The 26048-nt window shown below is 38.4% G+C and overlaps 1 protein-coding gene across 5 annotated transcripts in view; it reads left to right on the top strand.

The window, feature by feature from the left end:
• CRMP (Collapsin Response Mediator Protein) overlaps positions 1–26048 on the top strand; it is a 142467-nt gene that overhangs the window by 83891 nt on the left and 32528 nt on the right. For 3 of the 5 annotated variants that reach the window (XM_065239817.1, XM_065239798.1, XM_065239808.1), the window contains exons 3-5: positions 868–962; positions 21626–21816; positions 21898–22319. In XM_065239817.1, coding sequence (XP_065095889.1) covers positions 868–962; positions 21626–21816; positions 21898–22319 — 708 coding nt within the window. Of the gene's footprint in view, positions 1–423; positions 631–867; positions 963–21625; positions 21817–21897; positions 22320–26048 lie in introns of those variants that run through there. The other 2 variants (XM_065239787.1, XM_065239778.1) reach the window with 1 other exon arrangement.

Genomic DNA, 26048 nt, shown 5'->3' with positions numbered 1-26048 from the left:
TAACATTCTAATGAATAAATGTCATGAATTAACTTATTGCCTTTCTGAACTTTGAACGAAAATATCAGCTGTTTTCCATTTCGCGGGAAGCCAAAAATAGCCAGGAAATTGTAACACTAGTTATCAGTTCCTTAGCTTGATTTCCTATGATTAATGAAACTGAGGCCTTCAGAAATATATGTAAACAAAACTCAGTCAACTGTTATACACCCTATATCCATCAGCACTGCCTGTACACAAACAGTATCAACTCAAAACAAACACACAGTTGACGAGGAGGCTGGCTAATCTTGAACTTGCAGGCACACTTCAAGGTGATAAAACTGTAACCATTTATTGCACTATGTATGACCTAACGACCGACTTGTGACAATGTACCTGCAAAGCAAATTTAGCAGCAGTCTGTTGATAACATGCCGGTCGTCGTCAGTCAGTGGGCTGTAAGGCACAGAACAGATTAACAAGTGAACCAGTTGACATCGAACCCTTCAGCGAAGTAGAATAGCATATTTTTTTTTGCGAAGCAATCGCATGCATCTGTGGAACAACGCAAAGTGTTTAGGTTTTAGAAAGTCGTCGAGCTCCAAACATATCATCATGACCGATTCCAGCCCATCAACATCTGCGGAGGTCATTAGTTTTAGCCGCACTGACTGACTGACTGACTGACTGTGGCTTAGTAGGAAATGGGCCAGAAAATAACGATTTCCTCGTTTTCCACGCCCGGTTATGAGACTGTTCATTGTTAGAAACTTGAGCAAATTGATTAACCAGGCCAGCAGCAGCAGCAGTCCTAAATAGCATATAATACAAAAATCAGAGGCGCGACTGTTTTCATCTTGTTTCTTCTTTCTCTTCCACTTGCAGAGTGCGCAAAACCGCCTGTATATCAAACGGGGTCACGTGGTGAATCATGATGGCATGCAGCAAGCGGATATCTACATCGAGGACGGAACGATCAGGTATGACCATCTCTAATATTATAATCTAAGCAGTAGGTAGTGACGACGGTGCAACCATAATATAACGGGTGGCCGCTGGAGACGACGCGAATTGATGGGTTTTACAGTTGAATCGATCACCGGCATATCCGGCGGACACTTTGGGCTTTCTTCTGGGCTGAGGTATTTGTCATTTGGATTTTTACCGTTGCAAGAATTACGTATTAAGCTAAAGCTTATGGTGGTGTTAATACCTTACAGTCCTTCTCCCTATGCCGTATTACTTCTTCACTATTGGATACAGTTATTATAAAATCGAGTATCAGGTATCCAACCGGTACTACAAATGGGTACAGCACTGCATCGAATACCAGAGGGTTCATTAACTGACAAATCCCCAAGGGTGCAAAGTGCATGGCGATGCTGTGACATAGCACGCCTGTCCCGTTGCTGAAAAGCGCGCATGTTCACCGCATCGCACCGCACTTTGTACCCTTGGGGTTCGGTCAGTTCATCCGGAAATTTATTTATTTTTATTCACTATTACGAACAGTCAAGATTCCTATAGCGCGGATTCGTTCTTGCCGGATTCCTATAGTACTGATGCCACTGGATTCCTATAGTACGGTCGATCCGCTATTAAAAAATACACGTAGCATATGGGATTAGATGATGTCTGATGTCTTTTGAGAAGTTGTTAAGCAGAAAGTTGGCCACCTTTTGGGACGATTAAGTTTCCGGTAGGACACAAGTCTGGTCCTGTGGAAGATCCGGAATATCCGTAAAATGGAGGGTCTTATCAGAATGAATTCGGAGTTGTGACCGGATTATGGGCCCTGGGGACCACGGGATGATTCACCGGAAGATCCGGAGCATCTTTAATTCATGAAACTGATCATAGAGCTCTGCGGTTTTTTTTTTCTAAACAACTCATAGACGTATTATCAAAATTAATTCTGAGTGTTGACCAGAATATGAACTCTACGGACTACAGAATGGTTCACCTATAGATCCGGAACTTTCGTAAAAATGGTTAATTCATTAAACTGATCCTGTAGCTCCGTGGATTTGTTGAATCCTCTCATAGACGTCTTATCACAATAAATTCGGAGTTGTATTCGGAAAATGTACTCTGGAGACCACGGGATGGTTCACCGGAAGATCCGGAACATCCTGAAAAGTAGTTAATTCATGAAACTGATCCTAGAGCTCCGTGTTTTTTCCAAACCGCTCACATACGTCTTATTACAATTAATTCGGAGTTTGGACTGGAATATGCCCTCTGGGAACTACAAGATAATCCACCGGAAGGTCCGGAACATCCGTAAAAGTGGTCAATTCATGAGACTGATACTAGAGATCCGTGAATTTTCCGAAACACTCATATACGTCTAATCAGAATGAATTCAGAGTTGTGACCTGAATATGGTTCAATAGAAGATCCGGAACATCCGTAAAAGTGGTCAATTCATGAAACTGATCCTAGAGCACCATGTTTTTTTTTTTCGAAACCGTTCATAAACGTCTTATTACAATTATTTCGGAGTTTTGACTGGAAAGTGGACTCTGGGGACTACAGGATGGTCCACCGAAAGATCCAGAACATCCGTAAAAGTTGTCAATTCATGGGACTGATCATAGAGCTCGGTGAATTTTGCGAAACCACTTATAAACGTTTTATCAGGAAAATTGACCTTTGGGACCACGAGATGGTTCACCAGGATTATCCTGAACATCCTTAAAAAATTTCAACTCTTGAAACTGAGCTTAGAGGTCCACTTTTTTCGAAACCACTCATTGGCGTCTTATCAGAATTAATTTGGAGTTATGACCAGAAAATTGTCCCTGGGTAACAATGCTCAATGGTCCCAAAGCCGTATTTATGAAGACAAAAATATTAGCACCCAAACCATCACTTTTAGGTATATGGTGTTTCTTCGTATGGGAAGAGTTTCTTCGTATTTTTTGGCCGATTTGAAATTAGGGTGGTCCTCAAAATTCAACCTTGAGATAGACAAATGCAGTGTTCTAAAAAGTTGTAGAACAATCAATTTGAACCAACTTTGCTCATGGCATCAAATTTTTATCTCTTTTGGTTCATGACTTATGATAATTTTAAAGGAGTAGGTTAGAGTGGCCCCTAGAAAATCGGCATTCTTTAAATATTTTTATTGGTGATCAACGTATAAAAAATATTTAAAGAAAGGCGATTTTCTAGAGGCCACCCTAACCTCTCCTAAAAACTTTGCTGTAAATATTTTTAGAACTTTTTATGACGCATATTTATGCAGAAGTCACTAATTTGATATCTCCTTTATTTTAAAAGTTATGGCAAGTTTTTGATAAAAAAAATGATTTTTTTTAATTAAATTAAATACTTTAAACAAAAAACGCTCTCACAGTTTTTTCACCAATAATGAAAAAACACAATCTTTTAAATGAAATCAAAAGTTTGAAAATTGGTTTGCTCCATAGACATTGTCATTTTAATTGAACCATTTTTTTCGCAGAAAATCTCCATTAATTTTCTAATAATAAAAAAAGATAGCAGCCTGGTTGCTTCAGCAAAAATATGCGTCATTATAAGTTCTAAATGTAACCAAAACAAGGTTTTTACGAGAATAGAACTTATGAAAAGATAAAGGGTGATACGGTCAAAATTTGGTCAAGGGAAAACGCGTGTAAATCGGTGAAATCGTTTATTTAAAAAATCAAATTTAATTTCTTTTTCAAGTTCAATTAGTATAAAATTCAGGAAAAATATTCAGTTAGGCTTCCGCTTTTCCAAATCCGAATTGCCGGGCCTTACGCTTGACCCCTGCCATCAGATTTTGTACAGCCACCTTGTCCACCTTCTTTGCCGCAGAAAGCCAGTTTGCCTTGAACTCTTTAGGTTCCGCTTGACAATAGCCCAGTATTTCTCAATTGGGCGGAGCTCTGGCGTGTTGGGAGGGTTCTTGTCCTTGGGAACCACCTGCACGTTGTTGGCGGCGTACCACTCCATGGCCTTTTTACCGTAATAGCAAGATGCCAAATCCGGCCAAAACAGTACGGAACAACCGTGTTTCTTCAGGAAAGGCAGCAGACGTTTATTCAAACACTCTTTCACGTAAATTTCTTGGTTGACAGTCCCGGAAGCTATGAAAATGCTGCTTTTCAAGCCACAGGTACAGATGGCTTGCCAAACCAGATATTTTTTTGCGAACTTTGACAGTTTCATGTGCTTGAAAACATCTGCTACCTTTCCCCTTCCTTTTGCCGTATAAAACTCCTGTCCCGGAAGCTGCTTGTAGTCGGCTTTGACGTAGGTTTCGTCGTCCATTACCACGCAGTCAAACTTCGTCAGCATCGTCGTGTACAGCCTCCGGGATCGCGCTTTGGCCGTCGTATTTTGTTTATCATCGCGATTTGGAGTCACTACCTTCTTGTAAGTCGATAGTCCGGCTCGTTTTTTGGCTCGATGCACGGTTGTAGACGATACACCCAGCTTATTTGCGGCATCTCGGAGAGAGAGGTTAGGGTTTCGCTTGAAACTACCGGCAACTCTCTTTGTCGTCTCAGCGGCTTCCGGTTTTCGATTTCCCCCCGATCCAGACTTCCTGGCTGTCGACAAATGTTCCCCAAACACTTTAATTACATTTGTAACGGTTGATTTGGCAACTTTTAGCGATTTTGCCAACTTTGCGTGCGAGTAGCTCGGATTTTCGCGATGCGCGAGCAAAATTTTGATACGCTGCTCTTCTTGCTTGGACGGCATTTTGACAACTGAACAGAGCTGCCAGGTGGTTTTATAAAAAATCTGTATCCACTCTATTAAAAAATCTGTATTTTCTGTATTGACGATTTTTTTCTTAATTGATCATGTTTTGTTGTTTTACAAATACGGTGCATACAAAATAACCATAAAAAGTGCTTAACCACCTATTCGGGCTATCGTACTAGCCATACGGGATATAATTGCGCCATTTGTGATATCGTCCGTACTTATTTATAAGAGTTATATGAAGCCGTTTGAAAATGTATGGAGATTTTAGTTTCTATTCATTATCTTCCTGATAAGCAGTTTTAAATGCAAAAAAGTGCACGAGTTCATTACTATTTGATATTTTTAATATAGATGAATACAATTAATTACATCATTTGTGTGGTAGTTACACCGAAAAGTCGAGAGATGTCGCCCCGCCAGTGCTGGTAAAATCATTTTTGCAGTATGGAGAATATCAGAAAATCCGCAATTTCTTACGAAATACATTTTCAATGCTAGTAAAATGTTTACGAGTACTTGTATTTGTACCATTTTAATGTGCTCGGGCACTTTTCTTGTATTTAACATACATGCTTATATTGGAAATATTCAATTAATACTGTAAATCCCCATACAATCTCAAATCGTTTACTACCAGCTCCATATGCATCCGAAAGCGGTTGGTCCTCTGGTTGTGAATGCTGTCAAAAATACCATAACATGATTAATTGTCGATGGAAATTTGATAGGTTCCCGAGCAGAGGGTGAGAACAAAATGAAAACAAGAATTATGTTGTTTTCATTATTCCTGATAACTCAAATTGATTTCATTTTGATGGAGTTGATGGCTAACAGAACAAAAATGAGAGCTAAAAGATATGCGAAGAATATCAAAATTATAACATATATTGATATTAGTGAGAACTGCTTGATAACTTATTTTGATATAGATTTTTTTTTCTCAAGCATTTTATAAAAATCTGTATAAATCTGTATTGTAATTTAAAAATCTGTGATAAATCTGTATTCTGTATCGGGTCTGTATTAAGATTAAAAAATCTGTATAATACAGATATATCTGTATAAATGGCAGCGCTGCAACTGAAGAGTGAATTCCAAAATCAAAATAGGAGCAACATTCTACACATACACACCTTCAAAATGAGGGGTGTTCAGGTTTTTTAAATGCAAAATTGAAAGAAATACGTCAAGTTGATATTGACCAAATTTTGACCGTATAACCCTTTATTCGAAGAAATCTGTTTTTAGGGGTCACCCTAACCTACTTGTTCAAAAAATCATAACTCATGAACCATAAAAGATAGGAATTTGGTGTCTTGAGCAAAGTTGCTTCGAATTGATTGTTTTAGAACATTGCATTGGTCTATCTCAAATAATAATAAAAAAGTTTGTATTTTCAAATTTCCAATTTTGTGGACCATCCTTATTTCACTAACATGAAAAGATCGGCCAAACAATATGAAGAAACTTTCCCGAAGACACTATATACCTAAAACTGACGGTTTGGGCGCAAACATTTTTGTCTTCCTAAATACGGCTTTGAGTCCTTCGAAACATTCGTAAAAGAGGTCAATTCATGGAACTGATGCAAGAACCCCGTTTTTTTTTCGTTAACTCTCATAGACGTCTTATAATTATGAATTCGAAAATAGACCCTGAAGACCATGAACGCTCCTCTGTATAATAATAGAATGAAATCGGAGTTGTGACTGGAAAATGGACCATAGGGTCCATTGGATGGTGCTCCGGAATATCCGGAACATCCGTTAAAGTGGATAGTTCAAGAAAACTGATCTAAGCACTCTGTGGTTTTTTAGAACTGCTCATAGACATTTTTTTTTTATTATCATGGATGATTTCTAGGTGGTATTTAAGTATTTAATGGGGGCAACCCCGGCGTAGAGATTAGCATCCATACTTCTCACGCCAAAGTCACGAGTTCAAATTTCACCCCCGCACAAGTCACGAATGATCCAAGAGCTTTAAAGTGACTATAATAATAATAAAAAAGTACCTATTTAATAACTTCTAGACACTTTTAACGGAATTTTTGAATATTATTCCTTAGAATTCATTGACTTATTTCCCTTGACTTCTTGAAGATCTTTCTTTGAAGTTTTTGGTTAGAATATTTCTTAGAATTCCCTTGACTTATTCGGAGACTTTGAAATTCTTTTATTTTTTGACGTAGGACTACGTCTTTGATTTCTATATGGGGGTACACTTTGTGAAAACCAAAAATGGAACACGTAACACGGGTCTCCCTTAGCTCAGTCGGTAAAGGCGCAGCTACAAAGCAAGACCATGCTGGAGGTGGCTGGGTTCGATTCCCGGCCCGGTCTAGGAATTTTTCGGGTAGGAAAATTTCTCGACTTCCCTGGGCATAGAAGTATGATTGGACTTGCCACACAATTATACCAATGCAAAAATGGTACAGGCATCGAAAGCTCTCAATTAATAACTGTGGAAGTGCATCTAGAACACTAAGTTGAGAGCACGCAATAAGCTAATATGCGATACGCAATAAGCTTGAAAAGCGAAGAAGAAGAAAATAGAACAAATTAAGAAATATTTTGAACGTTAATAACTCAGTTGCCCCTGGTTCAATTTCAATAATTTTATCACCAATCGATCAGAAATATGGCTACGCATCGATAATAATGCTTCCGAATTTTGATTTTCAACAAGAAACTATTGAAAAACTGGTAAATGTCCAGCATTGTCCAAAAGCGTCGAATTAACTAACAAATCCACCAATTACCTACATGCATATGCTGCTTCCCCAGCACAGTCGTCAGAGAGTAGTAAGTAGACGAAACAAGTCGAAGTGACATTCGCCTCCGATCATCGGGCGCGTGCGAATAGGGAGGATGGAATTGCGTAATATTTTGCACACTTATCGCCATATTCAGAACCAAACGCAAATTCCTCAAGATAACCACCATCGGTCGTCTGGCTCGTAGTGGTGGTGTCAAACGTATCTCCGGTCTGATCTACGAGGTGTGCTGAAGGTGTTCCTGGAAAATGAGGTCCGTGATGCTGTCACATATACTAAACACGCCAAGCGTAAGTGGCCATGGATGTCCTCTTCAATAAAACGGCCCTTTTCAGGGCCATCAAGCTTACATCAGTAAAGAGTTGGAATAGAATTTATCTGTGCTTGTTTGTCTATATTCAGAACCACAAGCCCCCAACGACCACACAAACTTGGAAGCAGGGGTATAAGTGATTTTGATTGATTCTCGTAATTAACTTTCTCTTTGAAAAAGATTACTTTAAATTTGGTACGCCTACAATTCAAAAACGGAAAGAGTTTAGATAATAGATAATGGATCTATTAAAAGAACTTAATGCTTTTCACATTTATTCCGTCCACTAGCGGTCCTACGTCAAGCTTCCGTTCGTGCCCCTAGGCACAGACCCTTCTACTTTTTTGAAATCATTTTTGTTGGAGCTCTGTGATGAATCGTTCGCACTAGGCTGAAATTATCGCCAGAACACTCTTAGAATTTTGTTTCTTGTGGAATTCTCATCATAACTCTCTTGAAATTCTTCATAAAACTCATCTGTCATTTTCCTCACGAGTCCCATACGTATCTCCTTTTTAAATCTTCTAAAATTACATAAGAATTTAATTTAGAACTTGCATTCTTCTCCACAAAAATCCCTCCAAATTCATCTAACAATTGTTAAGGCCTGCATGTCAATATTCTTTTGAAATCAACGCCTTGAATACTTTTAAATCTTACAAAAAAAAATCCAGTGTTGTCTGCAAGATTCTATAGGTTGTTCTGTAATTTGTTACAACCCTTAAAATGCTTCCAAGTCTCAGAGTCTTGACAATTTTGATTCAACAACTCATAAGTATGATTTCTAATTTCAGACCCTACACAAATTTCAAAGCCTCAGAGTCTTGAAAATCTTGTTACACCGTTACACCGTCAGTAGGTTTTGCATATTTTTTTCGTGTTTAGCTTTGTACATCAGCGCGAGTACTGAAAAGTTAATATTTATGTTAGTATAGACAACGGAGTGAAGACACATTTTCTTCATCCGATATCCCTAACAATTTACTCTAATTCTCATTTGTATGAAGTATTTCTTTTTCTGAAACAGTTTTTAAATTAAATCTCATATTTTTTTTCACAATTATGTCTTATAACATATCCATTAGACTGATGCAAAATTTGACTTTTTGGTTCCACAGTGCTTAAATGGTTTCAAATCGGGTCCTGATTAGCCTCATTTGGTTAGAAACAGACTTCGCACAAGCCATTTGAAGTTTACATGTAAATTGCTATGGAAAATCTCAACTTTTTGTTCATTGCCTTCTAGGCTTTTTCCATATTGAGCTGCAAAACAGTTCGATAGCCATTCTTATAGAAAATTTTCTCAGCCACAACTTTGCTGAAGATCGTTTCTATGTAAAACGAGACAGGGAAAAGTTATGAGTTATTTAAGAGATTGGTAAACTTATGACATGATCAAGCAGCTTCTCTGTAGGCAACACTGTATTTTGCAGTGTGACATAGTAGCCATGATTTTTGTGTCCTATTCAACGCCCCAGAAACACCAATGTTGCCTGCTGAGCAGTTGATTGAGCATGATCATAAGACATCAGCGCATTGAACCATTGCACACTGGGGACAAAATCGAAACAATGTGTTAAAATTCAATAACTTCGGTGCTCGCTGGAACAAGAGACTAAAAAATAGTCATTCTTATAGAAAAAAATCTCAGAAATCGATTGGAGTGGGTTTCATCTTGGGCACGATAGGGTAAGTTGGGGTTTTTCACAGTTTTGCCCTAAAATCTCCTATTTTGCATGATTTGAATGCTGTATCTCAAGATACCGATGATATAGATGGATGATTTCTTCGGCAAAATTGATCAGGAGGTCAAGAACTGTTGGATGATGGACAGAACAATTCGGAATTCTTCCGCTAGGCGGCGCTAGTGAGCATTCTAAGTGTATATGTTTGTGCTGCTGTATCTCAAGATCCTGACTATTTAGACGCATGATTTCTTCGACAAAGTTGATCAGAAGGTCAAGGACTGTTGGATGATGGACAGAACAATTCGTAATTCTTCCGCTAGGCGGCGCTAGTGAGCATTCGAAGCGTATATGTTTGTGCTGCTGTATCTCAAGATCCTGACTATTTAGACCGATGATTTCTTCGGCAAAGTTGATCAGGAAGTCAAGGACTGTTGGATGATGGACAGAATAATCCAGAATTCCTCCACTAGGTGGCGCTAGTGAGCATTGAAAGTGAATATATTTGTGCTGCTGTATCTCAAGACCCTGACTATTTAGACGGATGATTTCTTGGACAAAGTTGATCATGAGGTCCAGGACTGTTGGATGATGGACAGAAAAATTCGGAATTCCTCCACTAGGTGGCACTAGTGATTATTGAAAGTGACTATATTTGCGCTGCTGTATCTCAAGATCCTGACTATTTAGACGGATGATTTCTTCGGCAAAGTTGATCAGGAGGTCAAGGACTGTTGGATGATGGACAGAACAATTCGGAATTCTTCCGCTAGGCGGCGCTAGTGAGCATTCGAAGTGTATATGTTTGTGCTGCTGTATCTCAAGACCCTGACTATTTAGACGCATGATTTCTTCGGCAAAGTTGATCAGGGGGCCAAGGACTGTTGGATGATGGACAGAACAGTTCAGAATTCCTCCGCTAGGTGACGCTAGTCAGCATTTGATTATTTAGTAACATGAAAAAAAAATCAGATTTCATCAGTAGTATGTCTTGCTTTACATTAACGCATTTCCACGCTTTTACTAATTTTCATTCAAGTTCAATTTTAATTGTTTTGGAATCCGTTGTTTTTTGAAAATTTAGCACTTCGCTCAACAGGTACAATTTTTCCGAACTGTTAATTTTTTTAATGTTCGACGGTATCGTATTAAAAACGTTTCTTCGTTAATTTATGCTGCTTTCTAAAATTAAGCACGCCCAGGGATTCTTACCTCGAATATGCTTTCAAGCCACTCTGCATTCTTCTTAAAGAACCGATCCTTACTGTAGGTTTTTGACCAACGCCGATTAAATTGACCAATCCTGTTTTTAACACCTTGCGCAACAGCCGCAGGTGCTTTCGACAGTGCCCTAGACACAAAGTCAAGTAAACGGTTTTTATCTCGACCAGACGCAACATATTCCTCAACGATATTTTTATTTGAAAGCATTTTGCTTAATGAAATTCAGTGGAACACACTTAACACCACGTAAGAACTGCACTACACTGAGCTAATGTCACGCAAGAAACAAGAGTAAACAAATAATTCTTTTGGATTGGGTTTCGATGACGACATTTCACATTTTCGCATCAAAGTGGTCTTCGTGGTCGAGTGGTTAGCAGCGTCACCCGTCTAACAGCTATTTTGCGTGTGCCATGGAGTGAGGGTTCGATTCCCGCTCCAGTCGGTGGAATTTTTTTTGCGTGTGCCATGGAGTGAGGGTTCGATTACCGCTCCAGTCGGTGGAATTTTTTTTTAAGATATAATATATACAATAATGACCCAATTTTATCAGCCCCCTTTTGAAAATATTTTCTAATATTCTACGAAACCCATGCGCTATTTCAATGGTTTTATTGCACCAAAGTTTAACCTAAACATCGATCAAGAAGATAAATGGAAGAGATTTCGAATTATGTATATAAGAAATTACTAAACACTAAAAGAATAATGCGTGAAGGGACTGATAAAATCAGGTCATTACTGTAATTTATATTTTAATGAATATTAAGATACCAAACTTGCTTATATGTATAGGAAAAATCCCAATTTATTCACCTATGGTCTGACCCTATTTACACTCAATATGACTACCAATGATCTTATTTAAAAATTCTCACGTCATTTGATGTGGCACATGATTGATTTAAAAAAAGTCAAATCTGGCCACTTCCCCGGTGCAACCCGGAACATATCCGGATTCAGCAAATCTGGTTCAGGGTACTAGATATCATTGTTATTGAACTTGTTTTCGAATTCTGATGTAATTTATTGTGTCACATGATGGGTTTTGAACTTACTCATAAGCTGGTTATTTTCCCTGAGACACTCGGCCGTATCTCCGGAATTGTATGACCAATTTTGAAACTATTCCGTAGCGATCTATGTAATCATAATCCCGAGCAAAGTAAAATATCAAATTGATAACAAGTTCTATGACCCGGTCATCACTTTTTGATAATGTCCTGCAAAATACCTCAGCGGCGAAACCAGCCCAAACATGTTCAAGGAGTTACTGCGCATCGTTCTTGATCTATTTGGGTGTATATAAGAAGCTCAAGTGACGTTCTAGGTCATCCAAAGCATTCTGTAGTTTAGAAAATTTGACAACCAAGGCCTGCACAATGTCCTCAGCGTCGAAACTTACTCAAACATGTTCAAAGAGGTTCTGTACATATATATGATGCTCAAGGTTCACCAAATTGTCCTTGATCACAGATCAAATAATGTACACACTTAGATTTTTTTGCCGAGATGGGCACCACCGAGCAGCTCGGTATTTTGTTTTGCTGAATCTCAGTTAAAAACTTGCCGAGATTCAGCTAACAAACAGGAATTTTGCCGACATCTCAGCTAACAAACAAAAATTTTGCTGAATCTCCACAAGTTTTTCATTGAAATTCAGCAAAATAAAATGCCGAGCTGCTCGGTGGTGCCCATCTCGGCAAAAATTCTAATTGTGTACCAGGTCAGTCATAACCGGTAAAATGACCCTTACTGCCGTGAAATGACAAAGCGATGTAAACGCCACCATGGTCAATTTTCACTTTTCTTCATATTCATAATCTATACCCTAAGATACACCAGAAAACACTCTCTTCGTGATAAAAATGTGTTTTGGCAGCCTGGAGACAAAGTGACGTAACCATACATTTTCGGAGAAAGAGTAATATGTTTTCGCTGTTTCTACGGATAAGTGACGTCCACCATATAAGAATGTTGAAAATTCAAAAGAAGTTTTAAACAGTGAGGTTCATATTTTCCGCTTAATTTTAACATTTTTTAACAGAATGAAATTTTTTTTGGCAAATTTTTATAATTATTGCAAGTTTATGCACCCAGGTCCATGACTATAATGCACATCATTTTCGTTGTAGTTGATGGTGTATGAGATGTTCTAGGTTCTCCAAGTTGCTTTGGAGTTCAGATTATTTGATCTACTGGCTCAACCATGAACTGCACGATGTCCTCAGTGACAAAACCTACAAAGACATGTTCATAAAGTTTCTGCGGATCGTTTTGATTTATTTTGATTTATAATCAAGGTTCTCCAAATTGTCTTGAGCTCAGATCAAATGATTTACCTGATCAACCATAACTGATACAAGGTCCTTAGCAACTAAACATCTCCAAACAACATCAATTTAAGGTGTATTAGAAGTTCTAGGTTCTTCAAATTGTTCTAGAGGTCAGATTGTTTGATCTACTGGATTAACTAAAATCTGCACGATGATCTCACCGACAAAACTTTCCGAAACACGTTTATACAGTTTCTACTGTTCGTTCATAGTTGATTTTGAGGTGTATAAGATACACACGGTTCTCCAAATTGTCCTTGAGTTCAGATCAAATTCTCATCCAGGTTCACTGATTCAAAGCCCTTTGTATTAAAACATCTCCAAGCACGGTTAAACATATCATGCACATTATTTACGTTTGAATTCGATATATTTAAGACGTTCTAAGTTCACCAAATTGTCCTCAAAACTTGTTAGTTAAGCTACCATCTCGCATTTTAGTTTGATTGCATTCATAGATCAGGGGGCCTCCATAAGCTCGGTCGGTAGGGCCTGCGACTATAAAGCAAACCATGCTGGAGGTGGCTGGGTTCGAATCCCGGTTGGTCTAGGATTTCAGATTGGAAAATTTCTCGACTTCCCTGGGCATAGTATATTATTGTACTTGCCACACAATATACACATGTAAAAATCGAACAAGCTTGGAAAGCTTTCAATCAACAACTGTGGAAGTGCATCTAGTACACTAAGTTGAGAGCAGACGTTAAGTTACAGTTGGGACGTAATAGCCAGAGAAGATCATAGATAGCACTAACTAGCGGAGGAATTCCGAATTGTTCTGTCCATCATCCAACAATCCTTGACCCCCTGATCAACTTTGCCGAAGAAATCATCCGTCTAAATAGTCAGGATATTGATATACAGCAGCACAATCATATACACTTCGAATGCTCACTAGCACCACCTAGCGGAGGAATTCAGAATTGTTCTGTCCATCATCCAACAGTCCTTGACCTCCTGATCAACTTTGCCGAAGAAATCATCCGTCTAAATAGTCAGGATCTTGAGATACAGCAGCACAAACATATACACTTCGAATGCTCACTAGCGCTGCCTAAAGGAAGAATTCCGAATTTTTCTGTCCATCATCCAACAGTCCTTGACCTCCTGATCAACTTTGCCGAAGAAATCATCCGTCTAAATAGTCAGGATCTTGAGATACAGCAGCGCCAATATAGTCACTTTCAATAATCACTAGTGCCACCTAGTGGAGGAATTCCGAATTTTTCTGTCCATCATCCAACAGTCCTGGACCTCATGATCAACTTTGTCCAAGAAATCATCCGTCTAAATAGTCAGGGTCTTGAGATACAGCAGCACAAATATATTCACTTTCAATGCTCACTAGCGCCACCTAGTGGAGGAATTCTGGATTGTTCTGTCCATCATCCAACAGTCCTTGACTTCCTGATCAACTTTGCCGAAGAAATCATCCGTCTAAATAGTCAGGATCTTGAGATACAGCAGCACAAACATATACGCTTCGAATGCTCACTAGCGCCGCCTAGCGGAAGAATTACGAATTGTTCTGTCCATCATCCAACAGTCCTTGACCTTCTGATCAACTTTGTCGAAGAAATCATGCGTCTAAATAGTCAGGATCTTGAGATACAGCAGCACAAACATATACACTTAGAATGCTCACTAGCGCCGCCTAGCGGAAGAATTCCGAATTGTTCTGTCCATCATCCAACAGTCCTTGACCTCCTGATCAATTTTGCCGAAGAAATCATCCATCTATATCATCGGTATCTTGAGATACAGCATTCAAATCATGCAAAATAGGAGATTTTAGGGCAAAACTGTGAAAAACCCCAACTTACCCTATCGTGCCCAAGATGAAACCCACTCCAATCGATTTCTGAGATTTTTTTCCATAAGAATGACTATTTTTTAGTCTCTTGTTCCAGCGAGCACCGAAGTTATTGAATTTTAACACATTGTTTCGATTTTGTCCCCAGTGTGCATTGATAACTTTCGATCCTAACGGCGCCGGTGGTGTAGTGGTAAGTGTGATTACCTCTCACCCCAGCAGACCTGGGTTCAATCCCAGTCGGTGCCGGTGGTGTAGTGGTAAGCGTGATTACCTCTCACCCCAGCAGGCCTGGGTTCAATCCCAGTCGGCGCCGCCGGGATGTTCTGAGGCATAACATCTCTGATCACGCCTTCCTTCGGATGGGAAGTAAAGCCGTTGGTCCCCGGTTAATGAGTTGATGGGTCGATAGGTAGGGTCCAGGTGTGGGAGCTGCCTTCCTGGCACGTCGGTAGCATTGGTGCTCAGCACGGAAAACAAGATCGACGGAAAAAACAAACCAAAGGAAAAAAAAAACTTTCGATCCTTGCATTTAATCAAAAAGTGGTCTTGAACTGGGAAAATTTCCTACAAGTACAGTTGAAAACTTTTGAAGCAGACCAATATGGTGAATTGTTAGATAGAAATGAACAAAAATCTTGATTTTACCATAGTAATTCCCATACAAACTTCAAATGGTTTGTGCCATCTCAGTTTCTCACCAAATGGGTTCAAATTTTGAGAGGTTAGTCAGAATCCGATTTGGAATCGTTTAAGTATTGTGGAGCGAAAATTTCAAATTTTGCATCACTCTAATATCCATCCAGATAGCATTTGACCTAGTTACTTTAATCTCTGTTGCTCAATAAATTCTAGGGCTTTGCAATCATAAGATGTATCGAGCATAAAAGTGATAAAAATTGATTTTTTAAAGTATCTCGAAAGATCAATGATTTGTTTTGAATACATTAACAGGGTGTCTACTCAATCCAAGGAATCAAATTCCCTGAGTTTTCCAGGTTTTCCAGGTCGGATGAAAAAAAATTCCAGGTGCATACAAATTATACACATTATTATTTTATCTATTGATCCATCTGGAATCCCTTTTATGTACTTATTGATTTATGTTATTTTCGATTGTTCAAACTTGGGCGTTGGTACTTATAAGTCGGCACAGCAAAAACAATTATTGAATATTACAGCAGAACAGATGCACATAGGTTGTTTAATATTAATTTGTACAATTTATGTTTAGTAAATGCACCAATAGTGGAGGTACTTTAGTGCAATGCGTTCCTATGGTGGCTTATAGAGTCTCCCTAAGCCGCTATAGAAGTACATTGTACTAACGTAATGTACTTCTATAGCGGCTTAGGGAGACTCTATAAGCCACCATAGGAACACATTGCACTGAAGTACCTCCACTATTGGTGCATTTATTCTACACATAATTTGCGAAAAGAAATTATATCCAACGGTGTAATATTATATTTGGTTTTTGCAATCACATTAGTTATTCATACAGTAGCATGCATTACGTCAATCAATATTAAATTCTTTTTTGGTATTTGTGTAGTATTTTTTTCAATTTGATAATATGTTTGAGTTCAACTCTGTTTGGAAGATCAAGACAGAATAAATCATGGTTTCACATGTCTAAAATCTCTTAATGTCCGTTTAGACTATCTGATTTCTTGGCCGCCATAATGAAAAATCTGCTCGAATTTACTTTCGACACACTTTGTCTAACGGGGGGTTCGCTGGTGTTCACACTGCTTGCACATGTCGAAAGAACTGCCAATTTAGATTTCAAAACAAAACTGTATCAGGAATCAAAAGTAAATACTTCCATCGTGAATTACCGGAAAATTGCTCTAGTTTTGGCAGACGTATTTGCTTTTGTTATTTTAAATAAAATGAGGAAGAGAAGGTGAACTTTGTGGAGTAGGAAATGGTTGCTCAGGGGGAACACCGGCAAGGATCTGGCTCATCTTGTCCATCAAGAGTTGCGATATGAAGATGAAAATGGATTTCAAAACTTCGCCAGGATGTCGATACCAACTTTAGACAAGCTAGTGGGAAAAGTTCTCACTAGATATACAAGATTCCTTGAGTTCTGAAAATTTCTGTTAACAACTCAATTCTGCAAGGTCTTCAAACCTTCTGAAGTTCCTGAAGTTTTGTTTCTGAGCTCCGGTAAAATTTCTTTAATGATCAACAATCTTTCCTAACAATCTGCTAATTTCTCGGTAGTTCTACAGATTTCTTTAAAGTTCTGTGTGTTCTTCAAAAGTTCTGCAAATTTTCCTAAAAATCTACAAAGTTCCTGAATCCCTGAAGATTTAAGATCCTTGAAGATCAACAATTATCTCTGATGTTCACAAAATTTCTAATAATCTACAAACTTCTTGACAGTTCTGTAATTTTCTCTGCAGAATTTCATGATTCAATTAATATCTGCAAATATCTCTGAACATCTAGGGGAATTTACGTATTCTCGGCAACCTAAGCAGTGACCTTCTTTCTATAGCCTTTTTCTCTATGGAACGCACACATATGCAGTATTGGTTTGTTTACAATCTTTTGCTGCCAGCTGCTCTAACAATTTCAGTCGAAAGAATTGTCAAAAACTGTTTTGAAACGCTTTTACAAAGCTCCAATCTTCTCTAGTGAGAGCGAGTATTGTCAGCAACCAGTTTTTCTTCGGCAACCGTTCCATTTGAACTGCATGTAAATCTGCTGTTCTATTATCGGCAACTCGAAATCAGCTACAATTTGTAGAGCGTGTGTTTCATTTCAAGAAAACCCTGCTAGATTGCTTTTACTCAGTGGTAAAAATATAGTCAAATTGAAGCTGAAAGCATAAAGAATCGTTTGCATGCATTCAGCGAAGTGTTTTCGTAAGAAAATCCAGTGAAAATAGTGTTTCAATTTGGGTTGCCGAAAATAGTCTGTCATGCCGAAGCCGTCATTTCCCCTATATAATTTTCTAAAGAATTAAAAGAAATTTTTGAAGTTTTAGGAAGTATTCTGAAGTTTTTCTAATTTTTCTGAAGCTGTGCAAATATCTCTAAAGATCAGCGAACTTACCTGAAGTTCTGTAAATGTCTTTCAAAATCCAAGAACCGCAGAAAAATTCTGAAAATTTATTTAAACTCTGCTAATTTTTCAGTAGATTTACGATCTATCCTCTGAACTTTTCTGAAGATCCTAAAATTTATTTCAAATTCTGTAAAGTTTTCTGAAGTACTGTATTTTTGCTCTGAAGATCTACGAACTGCCCTGAAGTTCAATAAATTTCACAATAGATCTCCGAACTTTTCTAAAGGTCTTTAAATTTCTTTGTGGATTCTTGATCTAAAGATCGGCGAACTTTCCCGAAGATCTGTGAGTTTTGCTGAAGTTTTGCAATTTTTTCTAAAAACGTACGAACTTTCTGACGTTCTACAGACTTCTCTTAAGGTCTACGGACTTATTTTAAGGTCTACGGACTTCTCTGAAGTTCTTTAGATCTACACAGCTAAAAAAAAGTAGTGTAAATTTCCGTTACTATGATGCACATAAATGGAGCGTCATATATCATACAAGTTTAGATTATAGATCGTGTAAATTTATGAGACATGTCATGTAATATCCCACATAATATTGCATGCAACTGTCCACTTTTGTTTGCAACATTTCTTGCAAGTTGCTAGTTTACGTGAAAAGGAAGTTTACATGTATGAATGTTTGCATGCATGGATGTTTACATCGCCAGTAAAATTCAGAATTTTTTGGTGTGTATCTATTTCCGACTTCCATGGAGTTCTGCAAAATATTGTACTTTTGTACTTCGCTGCGATTTGTTTTTGGAATTGAGGTGCTTTTCTGACATTTAACGAATTTTTCTAAAGATCTCACATTTGTGTGAAAATGTGAAACTCTCTGTCAAATTCCTGCAAATATCTTTAAAGTTCTGTAAAGTTGTCTTAAGCTCCGTAGCTCTATTCCCAAGATCTACAAATAAAAACTTGAAGCTGAATAAATTTCTCAGTAGATCTGAAAACTTCTCTGATGTTTTGTAAATTCCTCTCGGGTTACCCTGAAGATTTGAAAATTTCGTTGAAGATTACCTCAAGTTGTCAAAATTTATCTGAAAATATTTGAGCTTCTTTGAAGTTCAAGATCTAAAAATTTTCCTGAAATCATGTAAATATTTTTTTTTAACCGCCGAACTTCCCTGAAGTTCTGCAATTTTTACTGAAGAGCCATTAACATTTCTGAGATTCTTGTGATTTTTTTCAGAAATCCTGTGATTTTTTTCAAAGTTTTGTAACTTTGTTCTGAATATCTACGAACTTTTCTGATGTTGAATAATGTTTCGAGGATCTCCAAACTTCTGTGAAATACTTTATATTTCACTGTAGATTCTTTGACTTGCCTGTAGTTATGCAAATTTCCCTGAAGATTTGCAAAATTTCGCTTATAGTTTTACAAGTTGATTTGAAATTATTTTTGCTTACTTGAAGTTTTGAAAATTTCTTTGAACATTTATCTGAAGGTCTACGACCTTTCTTGTGATGTTGTTTTTATGAATTTCTTTTAATTACTTTTAATTTGTTTGTAGTTCTGTTCTCAATATCTACGAACTACCCTGAAGCTCAACAAATTTACAGTAGATCTCCGACCCTCTCTGAAGCTCAAAAAAAAATCTATGTAGGTTCTCAGACCTGCTGTCTGGCATGCTTATTCTTATACAATACATGCTTCGTATGCTTCCTTTTGCCAGTCTCTCTTTTTCGACTGTTTCCTTTTTACGACGATTTTGATCCTCCACATACAAATCAGCGAAGAGCGAGCGTGACAAGACTCTCTGAATGAACTTGTCTTGTTCGCACACGTTGTCTTAGATGTCAGATGCTTGTCAAATCCAGTGTGCTTAAGAAACGTTTCGAGAAACTGAACGAAAAACTTCTATTGAATTACGAATGAAGTGATAATTGGGAAATTCCCTGAGTGGAGCCAAAATTCCCTGAATATTCCAGGTTTTTCCAGAAAAAATAAAATTCCCTGTAAATTCCCGGTTTTCCAGGTTTTACAGGTAATAGACATCCTGATTAAGTGACTCATAGAGTTGAATTTATACTTTCAGCTTTAACAAATACTTTCAGTAATTTTACTTTTATTCCCACAAATAACCTCCGAAAATTTACATTTGGCCAAGTTTTTAAAAATGCGCACATTTTCGTTTTTTTTTTCATATTAACAACCAGGAAATTTTTAAGATTTGAACCGGGAAAACCGGGAAAAAACCGGCAATTTCAAAATGAAAATTCATTGGCCACCCTGAACCTTGCAGCTGAGAGCCAACGGCAGACTCAGAAGTATTACCACGGCAATCAAGCAAGTTGAAACGAGCCCAGACTAACTCATTAACGCCCAGTGATCTATTTATAGATCAGCGTTTTTTTTTTCATTGTATCATGCCTTAACAGAAATTGGGAACATAAATTATGTTTTCAATATCATTAGAATGCTTCTTAACATCTTTTTTTTAACTTTTTATTTGTTCCAAATACAAAATAAATTACATTTCATTTTAACCTAGGTGCTCCAGTTACTACAGTAGCTTACCAGCCTTAATTGTTATGATATATATCTAAGTGTTTTTACATTGTTCCTGCCTTGGCAATTCAGTATTTTAAATAGTTTTTTCAAACCTGCATGTCAGTATAACAATTGAAATCTTAAAACTAAAAACTAAAACTAAATCTTATCTAGGTATAAAGGGAATTAGTCTTTGCAATTGAGGATTGCAACGATTTTTGCCTGAAATTATTAATTATTCTGTTGGACATTTGTTCTAAAGTCTCAACATTCGAAATTCTATGTACTTCGGCAGTACTGTACCAGGGAGGCAACTTCAAAATCATCTTCAGAAATTTGTTCTGAATCCTTTGAAGTGCTTTTTCCAGGTAGTGCAACAACTAGACCATATTGGCATAATGTAAAGCGTGGCCGGTCTAAAGACTTGTTTAAATATTAGAAGTTTATTCGTCAGGCAAAGTTTGGATTTCCTCCTTATAAGAGGCTACAAACATTCAATATATTTGTTACATTTGGCTTGAATGTCCTCAATGTGACCTTTAAAAGTTAATTTTTGGTAAAGTATTAATCCAAGATATTTCACTTGGTTTGATCAGGAAATTGGAACTCCGCTCATAGTGACTATGTGACATCCTTAACATCTTGTTTTCAAGTAGTTTGAGAATAATCCTTGGGTTACTACTGGAAAAACCGTGTATTGTCCGGACTTCAAAAACGGCTTGGGCGTTTACGGGTTAAGCTAAAACCTAGTAGCCGCCCAGGATGGGAATATTTCATGTTGGCCCTATACCTCACTGGAGGTGCTCAGAGTACATGATGTAATGAGATCTATCCAGTGTTTTCACTGGAAATTTCTCCATCGCCTTATCCAAGATAACCCATTGAGTTGTACAGCCCTTCATCGTAATACATTGTTGTTTGTATTGTACTACCTAGAACAATATGTACCATGAGGTATTGAAGCTCATATAGGCACGGTGGTATCGAGAATCCAAAAGTCACATTCCATCACAAAATCGATACCGGCTGTCTACTATCCGCAAAGGGAGGTTGACGCAACTTCTCCCCTACTTCAACTGTCTGCCCTATCCGGTGTTGGCACTGTGCCCTGAATAGGAACACACATATAGACTAAAGCCATTATCTGCCTTCTGTAGTGTCCTGTGCAATAAATATCCGCTTTTGCTTTCTTCTTCCCTATCCTAGATACGTTGGCTCCGGTGCAGACTTTGTCGTCCCGGGAGGCTGTCGCACGATAGACGCTACCGGAAAGATGGTTATCCCCGGTGGTATCGATCCACATACACACTTCCAGTTGGAATTCGGGGGCACCGTGGCGGTGGACGATTTCTACCAGGGCACCAAGGCGGCCGTCGCCGGTGGAACCACCACAGTCAGTAAGTGTTTGCCAAAGCATATGAATGTGATGAATTTTTTGCACTTATGCCCCCTTCCTTTTCTCAACTATCAAATTTCAGTTGATTTCGTCATTCCGCAAAAAGGCGAATCACTCCTGGAAGCGTACGACACATGGCGGGCACGTGCCGATCCGATGGTGGTGTGCGACTACGGCCTTCACGTGGCCATCACCTGGTGGTCCAAGTCGGTTCGCGATGAGATGAAGATCCTCTGCCAGGAACGAGGCGTTAACTCGTTCAAATGTTTCATGGCGTACAAGGGTCTGTTCCAGGTTACCGATAGCGAGCTGTACGAGATCTTCGAGACGTGCAAAGAGCTGGGAGCGGTGGCTCAAGTGCACGCCGAAAATGGGGATGTTATTGCCAAGAACGTGCAGAAGCTGCTAGCGGCGGGCGTTACGGGACCGGAGGGCCACGAACTGTCCCGCACGGAGGAGGTGGAAGCCGAAGCGGTCAACAGGGCTTGCGTGATTGCTCATCAGGTGAGTGCTAGTTTCATCTCTTTTGCTGGTGGCTGTGGTGGAATGGAAAACAAAAATACATATTGCATGCTCCTACTCAACATGATTGCACCTTTTACGCTATTTAGTAATCTCTACTTTACTCAGACGAAATGGCACTGCGGCACAGTTCAGGCTTGCTTACGTGATGTTATTATTACACCTATTTTACGGCGACATGAACTCCACAGATTAGATTACACTTTGTATTGTGTTGTAAACATATGTACTTGAAAAAGGTGATGGTGCAGGTTTAGTTTGTTTCGCAAATTGAGGTCATATAAAAATTCCCCAATGTAGGATGTAACATGAACAATAGTATCATAGACAAACAGACATAGCACTGATAATTTCTTCATCGAACACGTATTTAACGGTCAATTTAAATGTTTCTTAGTTGGCAGTAAAGCCATTTAAGTCAATTGTCTTGCACGGACAAACAAAGGTGCTCACAAACTGAGACTGACTCTATTTTATTTGCATTAAAATTTTACTCGCTTTTGTAGAAAGTGGATTTAATCATAGCTGAGTGAATGTACTTTTTAAGAAAATAAATAAAATTTGTACGCGAAAAAAAGAGTGTTGTGCCCAACGCTTTACGGTGTAATAATGTTGGTATCAGGTTGCCGAACCCTGTTAGTTGACAGATGCGAGTAGCGCTTCCACCAACACAAGCGCGCACTATAGTATATAGGAGTAGAAAAATCGAGTTGGATCATAGCACAACCTTTTTAGAGTAGTTAGTCGCAGTTTTGATCGTCACGTTGCATGAAATGTTTCTGTTAGTGGAAGAAATCAAAAATTCGGTAGGTTTTTGAAACGTGCGTGGAATCGGAAAGCCATTAAAACACAACATTAAAACACAACGCTACAGAACAAAGAGTTTTAGCCATTTTGACTCAGTTTGTGAATTACTTCGATTATCCATGTGCGGTTGACGTTGACATACTTTCGCCATCTGTTGAGCGTACTGCCCATCACAGTGGTGTCAATAGATTGTGGTAGTGTTTTAGCTACGATGTTTAATAGTGAGAAATATTCCATGTATTATGTATGCTTGTCTGTGATAAGTCTCTTCTAGTTTATGGCTTTGACGCTAATACACGAGCTTTTTCCTATATCTTAACTTATTGTTCTTTGAAGCCCTGCAACAGTTATTAATTGGGAGCTTTCTATGCAAACCAATGCACGAATTTGTTTATTGTGTGTAAGGTTGTCAGTACTAGACTCTTTTTGCGAGTACCGATATTACCGGTACTAAAGCACTTAAGAAAATAGATTTATATTGGTAGAAATAATAACAAAAAAATACAATTTATCTATTCAAACTAGTTTCGAGAAGAGATTCTGATTAAAAGACACAAATAAAACTCAAAAGATTCAACCAAATAGACTTTCTATACTGACTGAACTGGGCATCGAACCGGCCGCCTCCGGCTTGGTAATGCCACAGACACAACAATACCGTACCTTACCTGAAACAGGTCAAAAACCGTCCAAATCCGCCCAAAAAAAAATTGTTTTGAATTTCTGTATGGCAAATTAGTGAACTTTTCGTGAACATTAACGGCAAAGAACTCCCCAACACTAGGAGACCGTGAGTTCCTGCCCACCTGTCATTTCCCATCTCGATCTCAGACCCTGTTTGTTTGATTATTTGTTTAACGACCCTTCAACTTGGGATGTCATTCAGGCCTTTTCTCAGACACTGTCCGGATCATTATCCACACAGGACTACTATGAAGGTCTCCTCAAAACTACTCTGAAGTTCGCCACAGAACTACTCTGCAACTTTCCATCGAACTACTCTGAAGTTCACCTCAGAACTACATTTTCCTGAAATTTACACCCAACCGAGGGATGTGAGATTCATCATCAGAGGATGTTAGTGGAGACCGCATGAACCGAGGATGCGATATACCTAGCTGCGGTTCAATGCAAGAAAATTGGAGACCGAAAAATGTAGAGTGTATTAGTGCGGTAAATTAGTTATGTCGAAAAAAAAACAGGAAACAGGACCGCCGACTGTACGAGAACGTTGCGATTATCAGACCTGTGCTTTCTCTACTGCTCTCTCCATGCTTCTGAATATGGATAGTAGACTGATGCAAAATTTGAAATTTTCGCTCCACAGTGTTCAAACGGTTTCAAATCGGGTCCTGATTAGCCTCCGAAAGTTTAAACTCATTTGATAAGAAACTGACTTGGCACAAAGCATTTGAAGTTTATATGGAAATTACTATGGGAAAACAAAACTTTTTGTTCATTGTCTTCTAGCCTTTTAACATATTGTACTGTTAACAAATTCTATTACTATTCTTATGGGAATTTTTATCAGCTAGAACTTTGCAGAAAATCGTTTTTCAGTCAAACGTCAAATTAAATAGTTATTAATTGTTTAAGAGATTGATAATCTTATGACAAGATTAAGCAACTGTATTGTAGGCAACACTGTATTCTGCAGTGTGACATAGTAGCCATGATTGTTGTCCTCTACACGCTAACTTGAAAGTACCCATTAATGGTTCAAAAAGACCCATTTTGAAGAAAAGTGGCTTAACTCATTAAATGAGTAAATTTTTTACCCATTAATGAGTATCTGTTACCCATTAATGAGTAATTGCTAATCATTAATGGGTAACAGATACTCATTAATGGGTAAAATTGTTTAATCATTAATGAGTTAAGCCACTTTTCTTCAAAATGGGTCTTTTTTTACTCATTAATGAGTACTTTCAAGTTAGCGTGTATTCTACGCGCCATAAACACCAATGTTGCCTGCTGAACAGTTGATTGAGCATAATCATAAGACATCAGTGACTTGAATCATTAATAACTTTTGTTCCTTACATTTGATCGAAAAGTGGTCTTCAACAAAGTTATAGCTGAGAAAAGCTCAGCTACCATTGGTGAATTTTGAGAGCTCAGAGTGACCTGGTGAATTTTAAGATAGATATGAACCGAAATTATGGTTTCTCCATAGTAATTCCCATATAAACTTCAAATGGTTTGTGCCAAGGCAGTTTCTCACTAAATGAGTTCAAATTTTGGGAGGCCCTCAGGGCCCAATTTGGAACAGTTTGAGCACTGTGGAGCGAAAATTTCAAATTTTGCATCGGTCTAATGGATAGCCTAAAAGCAAACATGAAGCGCTTATTTTCTCGCATACTCGACTTCGTATGCTTTTTCTCCTGGAGAGATTCGAGGCAAGTGTGTGCGTCGTTCTACAAGCTTACTGGTATAGTCGAAAGCGTAGATAGAACACGAAACAAAAAAGACAAAAACTACAAGGGACAGCCCTATGGGGTCGTACGTAATGGAGACGTAGTCTTCTATATTAAATGTTATTTGTTAACTGCAGCAGGAGATTGGGTTTTGTGAAGGAATAGGAATTTGAGCGGGGTTCTCTCTGTTTATAATCTTTAGTATGACGCGCTTGGCAAAGATGGCCCACAGCAACTCACGAAGAGCTACTGATTCCGATCAATAGCGGTGCGGCTTCTTCCTCCTTCTATGGATGCTCATGTGGGCTGAAGCTCGCTGCTTGCAGGCAGCCTTTCGTTGTGTACTGGAGAACACCACGCGGTAATTGAATAAACAACGTTTGGTGAGACCGGATGGAATTCAACTTTGATATCTGTGTTAGGGAAATCGCTTTTCGCAGGCAATCGGTGATAATTTTGATTATCATAACAACAGGAGCACATTCGT

Source organism: Ochlerotatus camptorhynchus, unplaced genomic scaffold (genome assembly GCF_037179485.1).
Source record: "Ochlerotatus camptorhynchus isolate MF236.1 unplaced genomic scaffold, CSIRO-AGI_Acam_v1.1 ptg000006l, whole genome shotgun sequence".
In the NCBI taxonomy this organism is placed as follows: Eukaryota; Metazoa; Arthropoda; class Insecta; order Diptera; family Culicidae; genus Ochlerotatus; species Ochlerotatus camptorhynchus.
The sequence above is the reverse complement of the archived record's forward strand: the minus strand, read 5'-3'. Positions and strand labels throughout refer to the sequence as shown.